The sequence below is a fragment of the Glossina fuscipes genome, unplaced genomic scaffold (assembly GCF_014805625.2).
Source record: "Glossina fuscipes isolate IAEA_lab_2018 unplaced genomic scaffold, Yale_Gfus_2 1, whole genome shotgun sequence".
NCBI classification, from domain to species: Eukaryota; Metazoa; Arthropoda; class Insecta; order Diptera; family Glossinidae; genus Glossina; species Glossina fuscipes.
This window is the reverse complement of record NW_023998415.1, coordinates 16,784,041-16,803,143: the sequence shown is the minus strand read 5'-3', so window position 1 is coordinate 16,803,143 and position 19,103 is coordinate 16,784,041. Positions and strand designations below refer to the sequence as shown.

The 19,103-nt window shown below is 31.9% G+C and overlaps 1 protein-coding gene across 3 annotated transcripts in view; it reads right to left on the bottom strand.

Moving 5' to 3' along the window:
• LOC119644905 (bestrophin-2) overlaps positions 1-16,960 on the bottom strand; it is a 31,240-nt gene extending 14,280 nt beyond the window's left edge. Inside the window, exons 1-2 of one of the 3 annotated variants that reach the window (XM_038044626.1) lie at positions 16,863-16,960; positions 1,525-1,870 (exon numbers count right to left, since the gene is read on the bottom strand). In XM_038044626.1, the coding sequence (XP_037900554.1) occupies positions 1,525-1,595 (71 nt within the window). In that variant the 5' untranslated portion in view covers positions 1,596-1,870; positions 16,863-16,960. The remainder of the gene's footprint in view (positions 1-1,524; positions 1,871-16,862) is intronic. The other 2 variants (XM_038044624.1, XM_038044623.1) reach the window with 2 other exon arrangements.
• Positions 16,961-19,103: the final 2,143 nt, after the last annotated feature.

Genomic DNA, 19,103 nt, shown 5'->3' with positions numbered 1-19,103 from the left:
CAACAACTAGGGCGATTGAATGGGTTATGAAAGATAGAAGGGCCACACAATAGATAAAAAGACACTATGTGATGATGATTTCATCCCTATATTACAAAATCCATTCACATGTGCTAATTGGAGAAACCTATTTGTTTGGCTCTAATCCATACTCGTTGTGCCAACTTCAATATCAAGAGCACTATCTGCCAGGAATTTTCCAATATTTTAATTAATTATTCACTTAAAATACTGTTTTATTTATTTATTTTTTTTTTATTTTTTTTTTATTTTGATCTCACTTGCGTGAATTCTGATTCTATTGATAGACGCAATAAGAAAAAAATTTCCATTTTGCTATTTAATATCCAACGCGTGAAGTAAGTAAATAAGATAAAGAAATTTATGCTTATTTTGTGATTAATGTCGGACAATCACCCCATCAAGCGATGTATATAAAATATTTTATTAATTAAAAATATACAACTTGAACTATTAGGACGATTATTGCATAAATTTTTTTATTTTTTTTTTTTTATCAATATTTACTATAAATTTGAAGTTACTTTGGCTTCAGCCCATGGATAGCGTCTGGTTGCAGAGGTAAAAGTTGCAACTAGAGTTAGGGCAAAGATGGGTAACGGGACTTTGTTAGTTCGTCTCAGAATCTCAGAACCTATTGCTTCATATATAATATATGAACGGGTAAGAAAGAGGCGCACAAAATTGAATGTCCATTTTTAAATGATGGCGGTATCAGTTAAGCAGTTATGACTATTCAATAAAGTATTTATATAAGAAAGTTTGGTTTAACGTTTAAAAAATATTTAATAATTTAAATATAAAAACAAACTGTTTTTGTTGTAATTAAACCAAAAAAAAAAAAAAAAACATTTTTTTTAAAAGAAATTACGGAATGCACTCAAAAACGATGATAACCACGGAAGTAAGCCATAGAAAAATTTCTTTTGTAAATTAATTAAATTTACAGTAAAAAGAAAAAAATAACATATTTTTTAAATTTTTAAAAGAGAAAAATATTTTTTTTTAATCTTAATTTTTAATTTTTTTGAGCCTATCCCCTCCAATTCTGCTGGAAACGATTTTCATTTATGTCACTAATTATTACTAATACAAGAGGATGCTTTTCTTAAAATAATTAATGTAAGAATTTTTTTTTATTTTTTTTTTTTTTGTTTTTAACTAACTCAACAATTAAGAAAGGAAAAATATAAAATTAAAAATAAAATTATCGTAATCATTGTTAAAGATTCGTTATCTCTCTATATATATATATATATATATATATGTATATGTATATATATATGTATATATATATATATATATATTCTCAGTAATTTGCAATGCTAATTATTCATTCACTTTGCATGATCTTCGGATAAAGCACAAAAAAACACACCAAAAAAAAAAAAATAAATAAATAAATAAAATAAAATAAATAAATAAATAAAAAATAATAAAATAATAATTGAAAGCGAGTTTTCAATGTTTAGTTTTGAGTTAGAGTAAGGTTCGCGTACTTACTTCCATAGAATTTTCCAAAAGCAGCCAAAACTACTGCCATTCGGCACTTCGCCCGCGTAGGAAACGGTCATCTTGCTACTGCGCTATTTACGATTATGATTACGCGTGCGAGTGAACTGCAAATTCCAAGTCGAGCGTTTACTTATCCTCTTCTATTCTTAAATTCTGAAATTCAGAGCCTGGAATTTCGAGGCTCATATGCGCACACCCATCCACATGCATATAGGCATGCACACGTAACACACGAGTAATTATTGATAGACGTAAGCATTGAAATTATTTAACGCCAGCGCACTCTCCAGCATAACACTTGTTTTTTTTTTTTAAAACGTCATCAATTGTTTAGCTATCATGATTAAGAAGTTATTGGTTAGTGGGATCAATTAATTTCCATACATATATGTACATATATATATATATATATGTACGTATGCGTCTATATATGTATACACATGCATATACACGCGCGTACGCATGCATGCGCATACATATATATATTCATTTTGTTATTTCTTCTCTTTTGCACATAACTTTAAATATTAACAGTTGCTGTAATAATTGCTATTGTTAAAGTGCTCGATTGATAACGTTGTTGTTGTTGTTGTTGTTTTATTTTTTCGTCAAAAGAGTAGAGGAATACCAACACGTTTCATTATACGTTTCAGTTTTAGTTAAGTGTGTGGTTTTCGAAAAAATTTTCTTATTTTTATTTCCATTCAAAATACGTATTTCACTTGTTTTTTGTTTGCATTTTTTGTTTTTCCCTTCTTTTTCTTTTTCTATTTAGTTACATTGTTTTATTACAATATGACGACGATGATGATGATGATGATGAAAACAAAAAATAAATAAATAAAATAATAATAATATTGTTTATCCTCTAGAATGAATGAATGCATGGATGTTATCTGCGAAATTGCACAGAGAAGCGAAGCAAATTTATGCACAAGTTGCACAAGTCGTCGTCGTTCCAAGTGTCAAATGGCAAATGCATGGGTACATGTTTATTGGTTTCTATCGAATTCAATTTAGAAGAACTGACTGGTATATCTGACAAGTAAAATCAATTATTTAAAAAAAAAAAATAAATAAAAAATAAAAACTAAAATTCTCCCATAAAATACTAAACAAACATTAGAACAAAAAAAGTTAAACACGCACGGCCCTTGTCCCCTTGTCAATGCCACCATCGCGAACATAAAGGTAAACTCAACTCTAGTAAAAGCCCGATTATCACTTTAAATACTAAGCGATTTACCGATAAATTTTCATTAATTTTACCCACGTCTGTAAACGGTTCGTTGCCATAAACATCTGTAAATGCAAAAAAAAAAATTTGCAAAAGAATATTCATGATCCCTGTTAAGATTTTGTGGACGCCTCTCCATTTAACATCTGTATATCGAGGTTACGCATAGGTGTTTTTACATTTTATGAAGAACTTTGAAAGCAAAGTCATTTAGGTTAAGTTATTTAGGTTTTTTTCTTCTTAAATTATTTTACTTCACTTTACTTCTTCTCACGCCAAGCGTTTGGATTCATAATTCAGATGACAAGATGCATTATTCTTCAGCCCGCTTAGGAAGGCAATTAACTGTTTATCCGTTCATTTCAATTGAACAAAGTACGAAAGTTTTTCCGATTTGAAGCTTGTTAGGTTACAAGTAGACATACATGAAATTTATTGAAAGTTTTCTCATTAGCGGTGCTGTTAACTGATCGATTCCAATTTAATATGGGTTGAGTTTTTCCATCCATACATACATATGTACAAAGATAGATCTACACATTCATAGAGGATCGTTCAACAAGAAGTGTCATCAAGATTTTGCGGTATTCTAACATTTGGTAAACAAAAGTTGAGGGGCACTCAGATGAATGCGTAGCACATTCGCTGCCCGAACACAAGAAGAAGAAGAACAACAGCAAGAAGAAAAAGATGAAATTTGAAATAAAATTATACGGAATGATGAAGTCCATTTTCATCGGTCTTCGTACATAAGAAGCTAAGAAAAATAGCCGAGCAGTTGCGCTAGCCGTCTAACTGAAACATAGTTTTCAAAAATACCTCATCGAAGGAAGGCCATTAACTAAAAGCACTTGTTGTATAAGGGTATATACCCTTGGTGTGCGCAGATGTATGCATCGTCTTGAGTTAGACCGATCTTTATAAAGTTGACTGTCCGTCTGTCCGTCTTGTTTTTTATGGTCAACCCATGGGCCACAATTTTTGAGATGTTTTAATTTCATTTCTTTACTTTGGTTTGCTTCGGCCCAAGGATTTTAGATCGAACCGCTTTATCGACCGCTTCAAATATAACACTTTATTTTGAAAAGTCGAGATAAGAATAACAAATTGTGAGGTGGTATTTCTACTTATTTTTTGGCTTTAATGTGATGCTATGGATGTGGCCGAGGTTAACCTTCCCGAGAACTATGGATAATGGGTGAGGTAAAGTCTTTCAATTTGATATATAATCGCATCATTACTGTGAAGAAGAACGATGAATTTCCTGTTGATCAATTCATCATTTATCAATTGATCAATTCTCCGTTTTAAGCGCATTGATCATTGGCAATAGAAAATGAAATCAATTATCCGAACAGTTTATAGCAGCCCATCATCCACAATTCGCTTCGGATTCTATCAAACATATAATATTGCTACTATGATGATGACTATGATCGTTTTCTTTCGTCTCACTTTTTTATCGCCCGTGATCAATCTCTTCAAAGACGGCTCGATCGATTTTGCTTGAAATATTCGCGATCGCGATTAAATCATAACCTTTATGTTTGGTATTAAAAAGGAGGACATTCGATGAGGTAACATTATCCTGTGTTTATAGAAAGTATATTAACAAAATAAAAATTAATATTTGACCTTTTAGTCTATGGAAGTAAAAATCCTAAAATAGATAAAAAATGAAATTTTTTCTTTCACATTTTTCAAAAACAACTTGGAGGCCTAGTAGTTCTTGAAATCTGGGAGTCTTAGTTATTCGCCTACGGTTTTATGAGACGGAGATCAAAAAACTGCCCTAGCTGGTCTAAATTTTTCACATCTGTTTTTTAGAACGCTCAAATTCTACCGCAGACAGACCATCATCAGACCATATCAGGCATCAGTCGGACAACCAGAGAGACAGACAGGTTTAGATCAAATGAGTGAAAACGATTCTCGAATCGATCGTTATAATCAAAAGTGGGTCTGCTTTAAGCCCCTCTGGCTGTTACATACGTCCGCATTAACTTAATATACCCTGTATCACAAATGATGTAGGGTGTACAAAATTTAGAAACAGTCATAAGATTTTTCTTTAAAAAATGATTTGAAATAAATAGAAACATTATAGTCGTCCACGGACCACAACCTTTCAGTTATTCATATAAGGACTTTTCAAAATAAAGCTTTATATGGAAAGTAGTCCGATCCGAATTATTTTCAATAGTTTTCGTTCTTGTGCACTAAAATGTTAATGTATCAAATTTCATTAAAATATCTCAAAAATTTGCGACCGGACACAAGACAACAAGAGGGACAGATAGACAGACAAGCTTAAATCGATTCAGAAAGTGATTCTGCACGATAAAAGCTTACTTAGTCTCAAGTTCTTTAGTGTTTTGCGTATGCCCGCACAAGCCTAATATGCTCTTGTACCACAAATGGTGTACGGTGTAAAAATTATCGTCAATAAAAAAATTTGCTCAAAAATCATCCATTAATTAAGATCAATATTAAAATTTTGAAAAAAATCTTTTAAATCTTATATTATCTTATCTCGTTGAAGCCAAACATTTGAAGTCAATCAAATGAAATATGGTTAGGGTTAGTTCGTAAAGTGTAGTTTCTAGGGGAATGCGTTAAAAGTGTCAAATTTTGAACAAATATGTATTTTTCTTTCAATTTGCGTTGCGGGCACAATATAATTGATTATCCCCGTCATCCTAAACGCAATCGCACATAGATCCTAACCATATGTTTTTGCGAACGGTAAAGCTGGTCTTGTTATCTTTTTGTGCCTTCTTATACCCTACACCATTTGTGGTGCAGGGTATATTAAGTTTGTGTGCAGGTATGCAACACTCAGAAGGGCTGAAGAAAGACGTATCTACTATTATACCGATCAGTTTAGAATCATTTTCGAAATCGCTCTAAGGTTGTCTCTCCGTCTGATGTCTGTCCTTCAAGCTGCAGGTGGCAATTTTTGAGACACACTTTGGCCCAAGAACAAACAACCATTGACAATGTTTCCGATCGGTCCACTTTCCTCGATTGCCTCCCTATATAACGCTCTATTTTGAAAAATCGTTACGTGGAATAAAATTTCAATTTCCAAAATTTCTCGACAAAGGTGACTAAGTAACAATATGTCAGCATTCCAAATTGGTGTAAAAACTTTGGACCAGCAGCAGAAATTTTTTCAAAACCCCTCTCATATAACGAAAACTAAACTTCATATGGCAACAAGTTCTAATTTTCAATACTTTATCTTGAAAATCAGATCATAATAAAGATAAAACAATTAATTATAGCAATATTTCGACCGGCCAGGTCTGTTTTTTTAATCCCATTCCAATAAGGTTTGTCACGAAACTTCATCCTTTGTAAGGCAGAAAAGTCTAATTTTGAATATGCTGCGATGAAAATTGACCCATAATAGTAATTTCATGCAAAAATGCGAACAGTTGATGTAGGGTATTTAATTGTCGGCCTTGCCCGTCTATAAGATTCTTACTTCTTTTTTGATATTCTGTGAACATGACATATACGTGCCCTGCTACTCAGTAGGTCGGAGTGTAGTTCAATGTTATAAAGTGAACAGCTTTTAAAAACTTACGGAAACTGTATAAAAAGAGTGCGAGTGGAAAAATGGAAGAAAAAATATTTGCAAAAAAATATTTATACGATTTCGTAGAAAATAAGCCCAGGTAAACCTAATAATGCGAACACCTTATTATGATTTCTTTTTTTTTTTTTTTTTTTACAAATTTATTTATTAATGAATATCTTTAGATTTAAGAGCTTCTCAGGATGCGGCGGGCAATTATGCTTAATCTCTGTACATTTATAAAGTATGTCTTGTACTCAACACATTTCGTAGTGCACTCAAAATGCGAATAATGATGCACTTCTCCAACTATCTTAGGACAATTAATTTTTTAGACCAATTTTCTACTCCTACTTCCCGCCCTGTCTCTTTAAGTCATCTTTTTATCGCCTTCTTAAACGGTTAAGATTCTTAAATTTGAATAGAGTGAAAAAAGGCCCGAAAAACAATACAAGATCGTAGGTGTAGTAAGAATATTGAATATAAGAATAATATAGTCAGGTAAGGTCGTCCATTCGATAGCCTACACCACTTTGCCTAGTATAGTTATTTGGGCGTTTTGATCACAATATGCGAAAAAGTACACAATGATTTTCTTGCAAAGTCCCCAGATTTCGACGACGTCCAAAAAACCATCACGTGACGTAATCCAAATTTAACAAATTTTACTTACTTCCTAAAAATTGTATTATTTCTGAGTTCCCATCATGAAAACTAGAAATTAGGCTTGCGCTCCATATAAGGACTTGCTGCTGAATTTATTGGGGTTAACGGGTCTTGGGGTCTACACGGTCCAAATTCCCTACCATTAGTGATTTTAATAAATTGTCACTATGGACCAATTTTGTTTAAAAAATATTCAAAATTACAGCTTTTTCTGAAGTGGCAGCCAAGGGACGAATCCATGTTGTTCATAGTTGGTCCATTTAATTTTTATGTCAAATTACTATCATGAATACATTTTCCAAAAAAATCGATCTACGTGATCCAAAATCAGCAAAGTATTATTATGAACTAATTTTCACGATAAAATATTGACAAATCGACTTTTCTATCATATAAAGTATGTTCAGTTTTTGTAGGAATGGTTATATGAGAGGAGAAGGAGGCCCCAGCCGAAGTAAATTTTTCATATTAATTTGCCCTGCCCAAGTATTATTATTACTCGGGAGAATTGTAATTTTATATAAAAAGTAGTCGAACAGATATACCGACCCGATCTATATTCAATAGCGTTCATACACACCTTCAATCAAATTTCATCAAACCCATCAATTTGAAACCAAAAAGTATGAAAATAATTCTCGAATCGATCGGTATAAAAAAAAAAGAAAGATGCGGCTCTTCTAAGTGCTTCTGTACGTGGCGTACGTCCAAAGAAAGTTAATAAGCCACAGCTATAACACAAATGGTAAAATATAAAATGTATCATATGCTTTCACTATTTTCATGAATTATTATTAAAATTGCATTTATCATGATGATTTGAAATGATTTTTCGAAAAATGTATCTTTCAACTTGAAAAAAAGTGTAATATAATGAATGAATGATTTTTGAAGGGAATTTTTTGTTTATTATACGAATGTGTTTCATAAAATAAGCTAATCTTAGTTTAAATCTAAATTTGCGTCGACTTTTAACGTTAAAATGCAATCTGTAAAATTTCCGTTCATTATTTATTTGCATAACTTTATTGTTTTTTCTTTTGTCGACGGAATTTTTAAAACTTTCATTAACGCTTTATTATTGTTCTGTTTAAAACTCATTAATTTATTAAAATATCTTTAAATATTTCAAGCATCAACCATTTCGTTTAGGTAAGGAGTGCGGTTTCGTTTGTTTTTCAGGAAAAAAAAAAAAAAAAAAAATTCACAAATTATTAACTCATCTCGTCACGTTTTGCTATTGAGATGGGTTGTAAAAATAATATTTGTATGTAATTCGCTAATATAGAAACATTCATAAAATCTTAAAAACCGTTAAACCCGTTTATTAGCCAAACTATACTAAAATCTGTAATATATATATATATATATATATATATATATATATATAATCGTATTACTAAACAAACTCCACAACTTTGTTGAATTGTCAATGTTTTTATAACAATGATAACGCAAAGTCGACGACAACGGCAGGATGATGATGATGATGATGATGATGATGATGATGATGGTGATGATTCATATTCAAAATGTCAACATTAACAACATCTTATTTGTCCATAGCATTGGTATCAAAATGAAAGTGAAAATGTTTGCTTTATTAATATATTGTGTGTACAATGAAATCAGTGTGTAATTGCAGACATGTGCCGTTTAGATAAAATTTACCGAAAAAAAACAAAGCATTACTCCGTACCTGTCATCTCACCTGCTAGTTTTGAGTTTATTTTTTTCTTTCTTTTTTTTTTTTTTTTTTTTTGGGTTACTATTGCAACACTTTTTTAAATGATTTTGTTTGTTACTATAATTGGCTTTATTTGTTACTGAGAAAAAAAAAAAAAAAAAGATATGAAACATTTAAGTAATGAGTTCCGCGATTTCTTTTGCTGGTTAATTGCAAACATTTCCTATGTAAGTATTAGAGAAAGGGATAAAAATTATTATGTATTCCACGATACCATGATGATGCTAGCTTGGGACTCCGGAATTGGAAATTGTAGAAAATATGTTACCATACCCACCCGTAACCGTTAATGTACAAAACTATGTTGCGTAATATCTACAAAAATAAAACTCATAGGCAAATATTCGATTACACCATCAATATACATACATATGTACCGAGATCTTTATCAACTGTAGATGAATGTATTGACGGATTTGCATGATTTTTCAAAATTTAACTTAACATAAATAAAAAAAAAAGAAGAGAAACAAATCTCCATCTTAGTTCTTCTTCTTCTGATAAACTTGTGTCATCACTTTTACGCATAATACGCTGCTGTATTCCATCAACACCTGATCCAACATTGGCTTTGTCGCCTATCTTGTCTCCAATGTGATTCCAAAGAAAAAAGATCTAATTAGCTTTAAATCGCGCGATTTCGCCGGCCAGTCCGAGACTCCGTTTCAAGAAATCGCACGCCCAAGGATCATTTTTACTATTTTTTCCCTAAGTGACAACACTTACAAAGATTACGACGAACTGTTCGAACTGTTATTGTTCGTCAGGTTGTTCGATTATTTCTATTGCGCTTTCTGATCTTACAGATCTGATCTACAAGTCTTACTTGTTTATATACTTGAGCAGCTGCAGATGAGCTTAAGAACTTTGAATCAATTATAATTCAAATTCCAGCCCTCGCGATAAGGGAGGAATGCCGCGTATATTTGTTGGCTTCATGCGCGCAATTGCAAATTAAAGGTACGCAGTCCGATGTTTGGCTGGCAAGTGATACCATAGTCTTCACATAAGTCTTATAATGTTTGCGAAATGAATTTATCCCGATTTTCTGCCCCATTCCTAGGTATTATGACATTATCTTCACCTAATCTTCCCGAACGGGTACAATTTGGACTTCTTACATCATTCATTTTGCGAGGTACTCCAAGTTATTTACTTGATTTTTGTGTAGCGAATTTCGACTATTTTAATATGCTACGCGAGTGTGTATCGATGAAAGTCTAAATATGTTATCATATATTTTGCTCATGAAATATCATCGTACACAATAGCAGTTGTACGAGAGTTTACAAATGACAAGAAATTTAAAATGACATTTTTTCTTTTTTTCTGTACTTAATAAAAAAAAAAATATTTATATATATATATATACAAAATAAGATAATGATGTGCGGCCGCGACCTTCAGTCTTTTACACAAACCATTACCGCTTGATATTGCTCAGTAATATTTAGGATTTTTGTATGGTCTTTGAAACTCCTCTTTTACTTCTAAGAGAAGAATGAATTAGTAGGCGTGGGCGATTACTGTAGCATTATTCATAGAATATAAATGCAAATTTTTCTATCGTTGATAAAAGCAAATTCTTTTTATTTTTGAAAACAGAAATGGCCTCAGGTTAAGCCGTACTGTGGCCATGTCCTTTGCTCGATTTGCCTCAATTTCAGTATCAATCTGGATGCAAGAACTTTCAATCTTAATGCGAAATTTGAACTTGACCAGGAGAATATTGACAACAGACGGACAAACTTTAATTGATTTCGAATATGATATTGATCAAGAACGTGTGTACTTTATGCGCACACTGAGGTTTCCTTTGCCACATCTCATTCCCGTTTCTTTCGATGATGGAAGCGGAAAAAAGGGTCATATTTATATAATGCACGTAGTGTAACAAGGGCATCCTAAAATAGAAGTCAACTTATTGCCCCATTGAGTCTATTTTTTGTACGATGCTTTTCATGTCAACCTGTATGCAATAAATTTTCGTTGAGCTTATAAGAATACGAATTGAGAACTTCTGCTTTACGTGTATTAAATGCAATTACTCCGAGTAGCTTCATAATTTTCCACACCTTGTTTATAATATTCACTCGCTACCGTGTTTAACTCATATTTACCTTCAATTTCATAAAAAAATGAATTAAAAAAAAAAAAACAAGTTTAATCATTAAAAATTAAAACAAAAACAAAAAATACAAAAAAAAAATAATGACTTGTGTCTTACTTCCCAGATTTAAATCAATCTCAATATGATTGCTTGTTATCATTATATATTCAAGAAAGAAAAGCTGGATGGCACTCCAAGTAAATTGTTAATGTAAAAAAAAAAAAAAAAGAACAGGGTTAAGAATATTCTATCAAATCATCGTAAACTATATATTGTGACATGAAGAAAATTATGGTATCGAAGAGATTGCCTTTCAACTTTTATTTATTCATTTATCTTGACATCATATTTTATTTATATATAGGTACCGTACATAAGGAAGAACATAACTTGAAATACATTTGTTGTGTCATTTCGTTTTCTTGGTAATCATAATAATAATAATAAAAATAATAAAAAAAATAAAGAAAAAAAACTTGTTTTATAATAAAAACGGGAGAGATGATAAAAAGTCCCCTTCTCCATATATATATATACAAAATATTTCTGCCTTTCAGGTGACGCTCAGTGACCACTACAACATACTATTCAAATATTTAAAACACACACACACACATATATATATATATATATATATATATATATATATATGTTTTATGTGCTTTTCTCTTCATGATATGAACATTAATACTGAAATGTTTCAAAATTAAAAAAGAAATCATATTTGACTCGATTGATAAATCAAAAAAAAAAAAAAAAAAAAAATTGTTTTTGAAAAATCGGTTATCATAAGAAAATGATCTTAACAAAATTTAGAGAGCATATTAGAGAGAGAGAGAGCTTATTATAGGACACTTGGAGCTTTTTTTTTTTATTATTATTATTTTGTAAACACATATATCTATCTATCTTCCTTACCTAACTATATCCTTGTGTTCATCTTAAATCGGATACGAAGGATACGAATTTAAGCAAAACTAAAAGTGCATTAATACCATAGTTATATTACAAATATTTTCACTTTTATTTCGCTCAATCATCAATTCGTTGTTGTTTCATTTGTCAATTAAATATTTGCTATTGTCAGTATCTATAGCTTATGTAATACAAATTAATTGCAAATTTTGCAAAATACGTTTTCTTCTTCTTTTCATTATACATTTCATTATATTTTGTATACATTATCATGACGGTATATATATTAATACCAATCGTCATTATACAATTTCACATGAAATCCCTTATGATCGGTTAGAAAGGTTAGCTAACCTAAACGATTACATTACAATGCATGGGTGAATAATTCTTAGAACTAAGCTACTTTTTCTTCATTCATTCATATCCATTCACTAACATAGTTTCCTTTAAGATAAACAGTTTGACGCGATTTGTCAAGATACTCAAAATACGCAAGTAGCTAAACCTGGGTACAAGGTCTAGAAAAGATGATTCATAAAGTAATAATTAGTCCTAAAAATATCGGTAATTTTTTGTCCAACTGTGTATGTGACGATGATACCCGTTCAGAGGCGGGCAACTCTGTTTATATATTATTGTCTTCCGATATCTTTCGGATATCATTTCTCAAGTATTGAGAATAATTTTCGGATGTTTTTTTTTTTTTTTTTTTTTTTTTTTTTAATAATCTCTGATGTAATCAACTCTTTTGCACGCCCACCGCATCCAGCTTTATCCGATTTCCATATGAGCGCGTTTATGATCAAAAAATCATTGACAAATTACTATTTTTTTTTTTTTTTAACGGAGAAAATTCACTTAACACTTTCCGGTATTATGTTTCTATGAAAATGCAAATTTGAATTTTTTTCCATTGTTTTGAATAGAACTAAAGCACCGTAACTCGGTAAACAATTGAAATGATTGAATTGTATGGCGGGCATTATTTGAGAAACGCTACTTTTCTAAAAATAATTTTTAGGTTTTTATTAGAGCAGATACCTAAATGTCAATTAGATCCGGAAATTATTGATCACAAAAAAAGAAACACAGAAACTCCTTCTTACAGAGATGCCAAACCGTACGAGTACCCCCTTAACTGAAGAATAGGGGGAATATTTATTTTGTCCTAAGGAAGGAATCTTGTTAGAAGGAAGCTTCGAAGACCCTACAAAGTATACATATTTATATATCTTCTTGATCAGTAATAACGTCCGTCTGTCCGTCTGTGTAATATCTGTTAGCCGCACTATTAATTTTGAAATGTGACAGAAACGTAGAAAGTTCTGGCACGCAGCTTGGTATTGAAAATGGTCAATCAGTCGAAGGACAGCAACCCACAGGCATCACCTACATCGAGAATATCTCTGTTTTTCAAAAGGAATAAAAAATTGAAATTTGAAAGCATATTCTATGGGCGATGCTGTAGTATTTACGCATAAAAATAGGAAAAATTAACCACTTCCATTACCCAATTGTATAGTGTAGCGAAATTTAATTTTTTGTTTCAATACCAATTATAATGCACAGCAACAAGCTTCAAAAATTCCATGAAATATATAAATTCTTGGGCAATTTTAAATTTGATATGCGCCTAAACATGTCCGCTTGTTCATCTGTCCATTTGTCCGGCTGCGCGCAATAGCGTGGTATTTGTGGTAAACATGCTTCCATTAGCGAAACTCAAGATGTCGGCTACAAGTTTCCAAAAGGATTTAAAAATGACTTGAACTTTTCCAAGTTCACGCCTACAACGCCCATCCGCCTATGCGACAAAAACTTTTATTTTGAACATGGAAAAACTCAATTCCACTCCCATTTCGTATTATAGAGGACGCAAATTTTACGCGATTTTAGGACATCGGCGATGGGTATAAAAGATTCGATCACGACCAAATATAAGTTTCTTACTTGTTGTATTTCATTTGCATTAGCATAAGACATAGTAGTATAAAATAAAGTGTTTTTTTTTTTCTTATTTTAAGGCGAATTAAATTTTTGAAATATGATTTCCGAAATTAGAATTAAATAAATCAATCGTGAATGGCGCCAGATCAACCATGCCCACAATCGGTAAATCTGCCTATATGTGTATGTGTGTGTGTGTGTGTGTGTTTGTGTGTGTGTGTATCTATATGTGTGTGTTTGTTTGTATGCTTGGGTAACTGACACTCTCTCCCATATATAGTTTCCCATTTAGTGCGGTCTATCTAGAGTCTAAAGTCAATGAAATATAAACTACGAGACAATGTAACATTTAAGCTGGTTGTTTTGATTGTCTCTTATTGTATTGATATTGTATTTTATCGTTTGTATGTATGTCAAAATTGACGCTCTTCGCTCAGTTTTCAATTTCAATATTTAGTTCATACTAACAAAACTAAATCAAATCTCTCTTTGGATGTAAAATTAAAATATAATGTTATTGTTATTGTTGTCGCCGCATACGCGTATGTTACATTTAACGGATTGATATTAAATACATAAGTCTAATATGCATGTGTATACACGAATTAAGTGAATTCTTTGGCGTGATGGTGCCGTTGTTGTCGATAATGTTGTTGACGGCAATTTCGGTGTTGTTGCAATTAATACAACGATGAAAGTCAAGAGAAACATTAGCCTAAAGCTAATATATCGGGCCGAGTATGTAGGTCTACATGTGTATCTAAAAATAAATAACTCGTTTTGGTTTTTAATTTACGCTTTTTTTTTTGTGTTTTTTTTTATTTTTTTATTTTTTTTTCAATTTTTTTTCTCTATATCTCTAATACAATTGATATTCTATTATTCCGACATTATGTCTAAATCTTCACCGTTACGTGTGTGTGTGTATGTGTGTGTGTGTGTGTGTGTGTGTGTGTGTGTGTGTGTGTGTGTGTGTGTGTGCATAAGGTTGGGGGGCGGAGGAGAAGCTTGTGCTTGAAGCAAACTGGCATTTTGCTCTTTTCGTCAATTTTGAAATTTAATTAAAACGTCATTTTATTTCACCGATTCCGTAAATCTTCTTCTTCCCTTAGCGAACGGGATAAAACCGCTTATTTCCGTGGTTGAAACTTTTCCCTGATCGGCTTAGTCTACTAAAACGTCATTTTATTTCACCGATTCCGTAAATCTTCTTCTTCCCTTAGCGAACGGGATAAAACCCGTTTATTTCCGCGGTTGAAATTTTTTCCTGATCAGTTTAGCCTACTAAGACGCCATTCTATTTGACCGATTACGTAAATCTTCTTCTTCCCTTAGCGAACGGGATAAAAGCGCTTATTTCCGTGGTTGAAATTTGTCCCTGATCAGCTTAGCCTACTAAGACGCCATTCTATTTTACCGATTACATAAATCTTCTTCTTCCCTTAGCGAAAGGGATAAAGGCGCTTATTTCCGTGGTTGGAACTTTCCCGTGATCGGCTTAATCAGATAAGCTATAGTATTGTTCTGCTGAAAGATGCTCCTCTCTCTCTCTCGTTTTTTCGTAATTTGATGAAATCGCACGTTGTACATAAATAAATATTCAGTCTTGCTTCGTTTGAATGAATATTGGATTTAGGCAAAATTTCTCATTGCTCTTAAGAGTATCGTGAAAGATTCCAGATTAAAATTTCTCAATTGATATTTTCGAAGGGGTATTTTGTTACTTGAAGTATGCTATTCAAAGTAGTTGGACTTGAATTCCAAACTCCAACCCCTTCACTTAAATCACACTTAAAAGCTTGAAAAGAATTAACTCCTGAGCAGTATGCACCCATTCCGTTAAGCATATAAATACGACTGTTATGGCTATAGATTCAGCAATACCTTGTATTTTTTTCACTGATCTCTTTCGATAGCAAATTTAAATTAATTAAATAACTTTTTATCAAATCGCTCTTATTGCTTCGTAGGTTCGAATTCTGAAAATAACAATAAGGGAGAAATGAATTATCTCTGGGTTTAGGATCAGTGTTTTCAGATTGATCAGAGTTTATGGTTATCTCTTGCGCAGAGGTAGCCAGATTTTTTTTGTAACTTAATGGTCGAATCTTTTTGTTCTTAGTCAGTTTTGTTTTTTATTGTTTTTTTTTTTTTTGTCCTCCTTATTTATCCAGGAGGAAATTTCTTTTTTCTATTTCGCATAAGTGAAAGAAAAATTTCATAATCAAATCAAAATGTAGCGGCCATCATCATTGCCGTTCGCCATTCCTGACTTATAAAACGATCCAAAAAGTGGAACTCAATTATGACAGCGATTGATTTTAGCGTATTGAAAATTCGCTCGGGAGGGAGCTAATAGCCAACTATCTAAACCTTCCATTCTGATCCAAAGCTAGCGCTAGAGCTTGGTATCACGGGAAGACAAATAATCAATAATACTATGATTAAAGCTTAAACTATGCACAATGTATGTAACGTTATTATGTATGATAATCGACTAATGTTAGTCAAGAATATGTTTAGTCGCCCGGTGATAGTCGACTTTTTAAAATGCACCGCGGAAAAATTAAAAGGTTAGACACCTTTCGCTTAAGGTGAATCTGGTTCACATTATAATTTGTTGCTTATTTTATATTTTCTTCTTCTTCTTCTTCTTCGTCTTTTTTATTTATTTAGTTAGTTATTGTGCTTTATTTTAAGTTTTTATAAAATAAAAGTTTACTCAATTTCTTACATTTTTTCTTCCTCTTCCTCTTTTTCTTTTTTTTTGTTATTCTACCTATTTTTATTATTCATTTGTTTTGTTTCTTTAGTAACTATAGATCTTGCACTGCATTTATTCACTGCTTTTTACTATTATTTGTATCGGGCCGTTGATTACAAGGGCAGCCAAAGATCTTTTACACAACAATTTGGATTTTTGTTGTTGTTGTTGTTACTTGTACTCTTAATATTAACAAATAAAAAATTCGTCTTTATTACTTTTCCTTCTTCTTTATTATTTTTTTGTTTTTTTTTTTGGTTATTTGTTGATTTGTAAATAATTTTTGTATTTATATTATGCTCGTCGGTATTGTTTCAAAATTCTCTATAGATATACATTTACGTTTATACATACATTTAAAATAAGCAGTCTGCATGTATGTATTTCGTTTTTTATTATATTCAAAATTGTACTTCGGTAATTTACCCGTTTTAACAACTGGTTCTATTGCAACCCGTGCCGAGACTGCGATCAGAAAAAAAACTTGGGCTTTATAACTTATTATTTAAAGCACATAAACCTGCTAAATAAAAGTTGTTAGCAACAGCTATTAATTGCGTTTATACTCTCATTTAAGCGAGAGAGGAGAGGAAAACATGTTAAGAGAAAGAGAGAGATTGAGAAAGCCAAAGATTGCAAACATGGCTTTAACATGTTCAGTCAATCAAAAGTCGAGATTGTTACATTTCCTACGCAATAGTAATGATCAGTACAGCTGTTTCATCAGCTGAAACTGAAGGATTTGCCGCAACGTTCCGAACCGAATTAAATATTCTTTGCGAATATATTTCAATCAAATGAAAATGTTTGCCTCAAAGTTTCGAGTGAGACTTAATTTTACGTAGTGCATGTGCGTGGTCCATCCAGGGAAGCTTGAGTAGTAGGATAGTTTTACTTATACGTGTCTGTCTGTCTGCCTGCTCACATAAACCATAGCAAAGTAGCCCTACTTTACTTGGACAGAATATTGAAATATGCACTGCTAGCTTCTTCTGTGCGATATACGGTTGCAAGACGATCCATGCTCTCGTTATATCGTCCACGTGTAGCGTGTCATATATATATATATATATATAAAATATCTATTTCGAATAATTTTTTGTACAATTTTTGTTAACTTCGGAGTTTCAGCTGAAGTGCTTAACATTTTTAAGCGATAATTTAGGAAAGTAGGACGAATTATCATTGATTTTGGTAGCTATTACCACAGTCATGAACTTACACTTGAATGAGTGATAAGGAAAAATACGAAACCAAGGTTTTTCTCCTTGACGTCACACTTTCCATTTTAATAAAGAGACGAACGACCGGCATGTCTAGATAGATTTCACTATAAACGATAATCGATAATCTATACGCTGTAAGGAATTTCTGAGGTAGTTTTATGTGTCAGTAACGCTCGGCAAAATCTCCGCCCTCATTGATATAAGGTTTAGTTGAATTGATCCGTTATGTGTGTTAGCTATATTAATAATTCCTTCTTTTTTTTTTTAAATTATTGAGCATAGCGTTATACGTTTCCTCATAAAATGTGTGAATGTTAATTAAAACTCATAAGCCAAAGGCTGAACTGTTCCTTATCCAACACGGTACTTGTCAACACTTTCGATACGAGGCAGTACAGAATAACGACTTTGATATAACACCGAATTATTTTCCATAGCGTCGGTATACCAAATCATTCATCAACTTATTTCAACAACTTCAGCCTGTCAGCTGAACACAAGAAAACGAGATGGACATACGGACAGGCAAGTTTATATCGATTTAAAAAATGATACAAATACTGACTCGGAATCGGTGTAATAGAAGGTGGGTGCATCTCAAGATTAAAATTTTTATTTATTGTTAACGTAACACGTACTAGCAATATTCAGTTCATCTTCATTCTCGGTACAAGTACTATCTCACGTCTCGTTAATGTCACCGTTCGTATTACTTTCGTCTGAACTATTGTTTTCATTACTTTCAAAAATTGCCTCATCTTCGGTATCATCTATAATGTTATCTTCGTCCAATCAGACGCATCAAATATATGAGGATAATTAAGAAATACTTCCTGAAAGTAAGCCTTTGAGAAAAGGTTACCTGTAAGTAAAACAGACGAGAAATTTATTTATTTCCACGGAATTTGAATTGTATTATTAATCGAACATTTTTGCGGCAATATATATCTTTGATGCAATCAACTGTTCAACATAATGCAATAAAACACTTGGTACCTTTTATCAAAGATAAAGAAAAAAAACCATAAGATACTTTAAGGCTTTCCGCTATTAATAGACGTAAACCGATTATTCTTTCATATACGTCTTATATCGTGCACCACTTGCGGTATATTGAAATTTTGTTATAGCTATCGATCCGGAATCACTTTCTGATTCGATCTAAACTTGTCTGTCCGTCTTGTTTACTTATATTTAATCTATAGTTCACAATTTTTGAGATATTTTGATGGAATTTGATGATAGGACAAACGGACCATCTCCATATAATGACTTAGTTTAACAACGGAGCGTAATATGAGTGACTATATTAAGGGAACTGGTTGGCCGTGTCCCATTAAAATGTTTTAACTTATTTATTCATTTATTT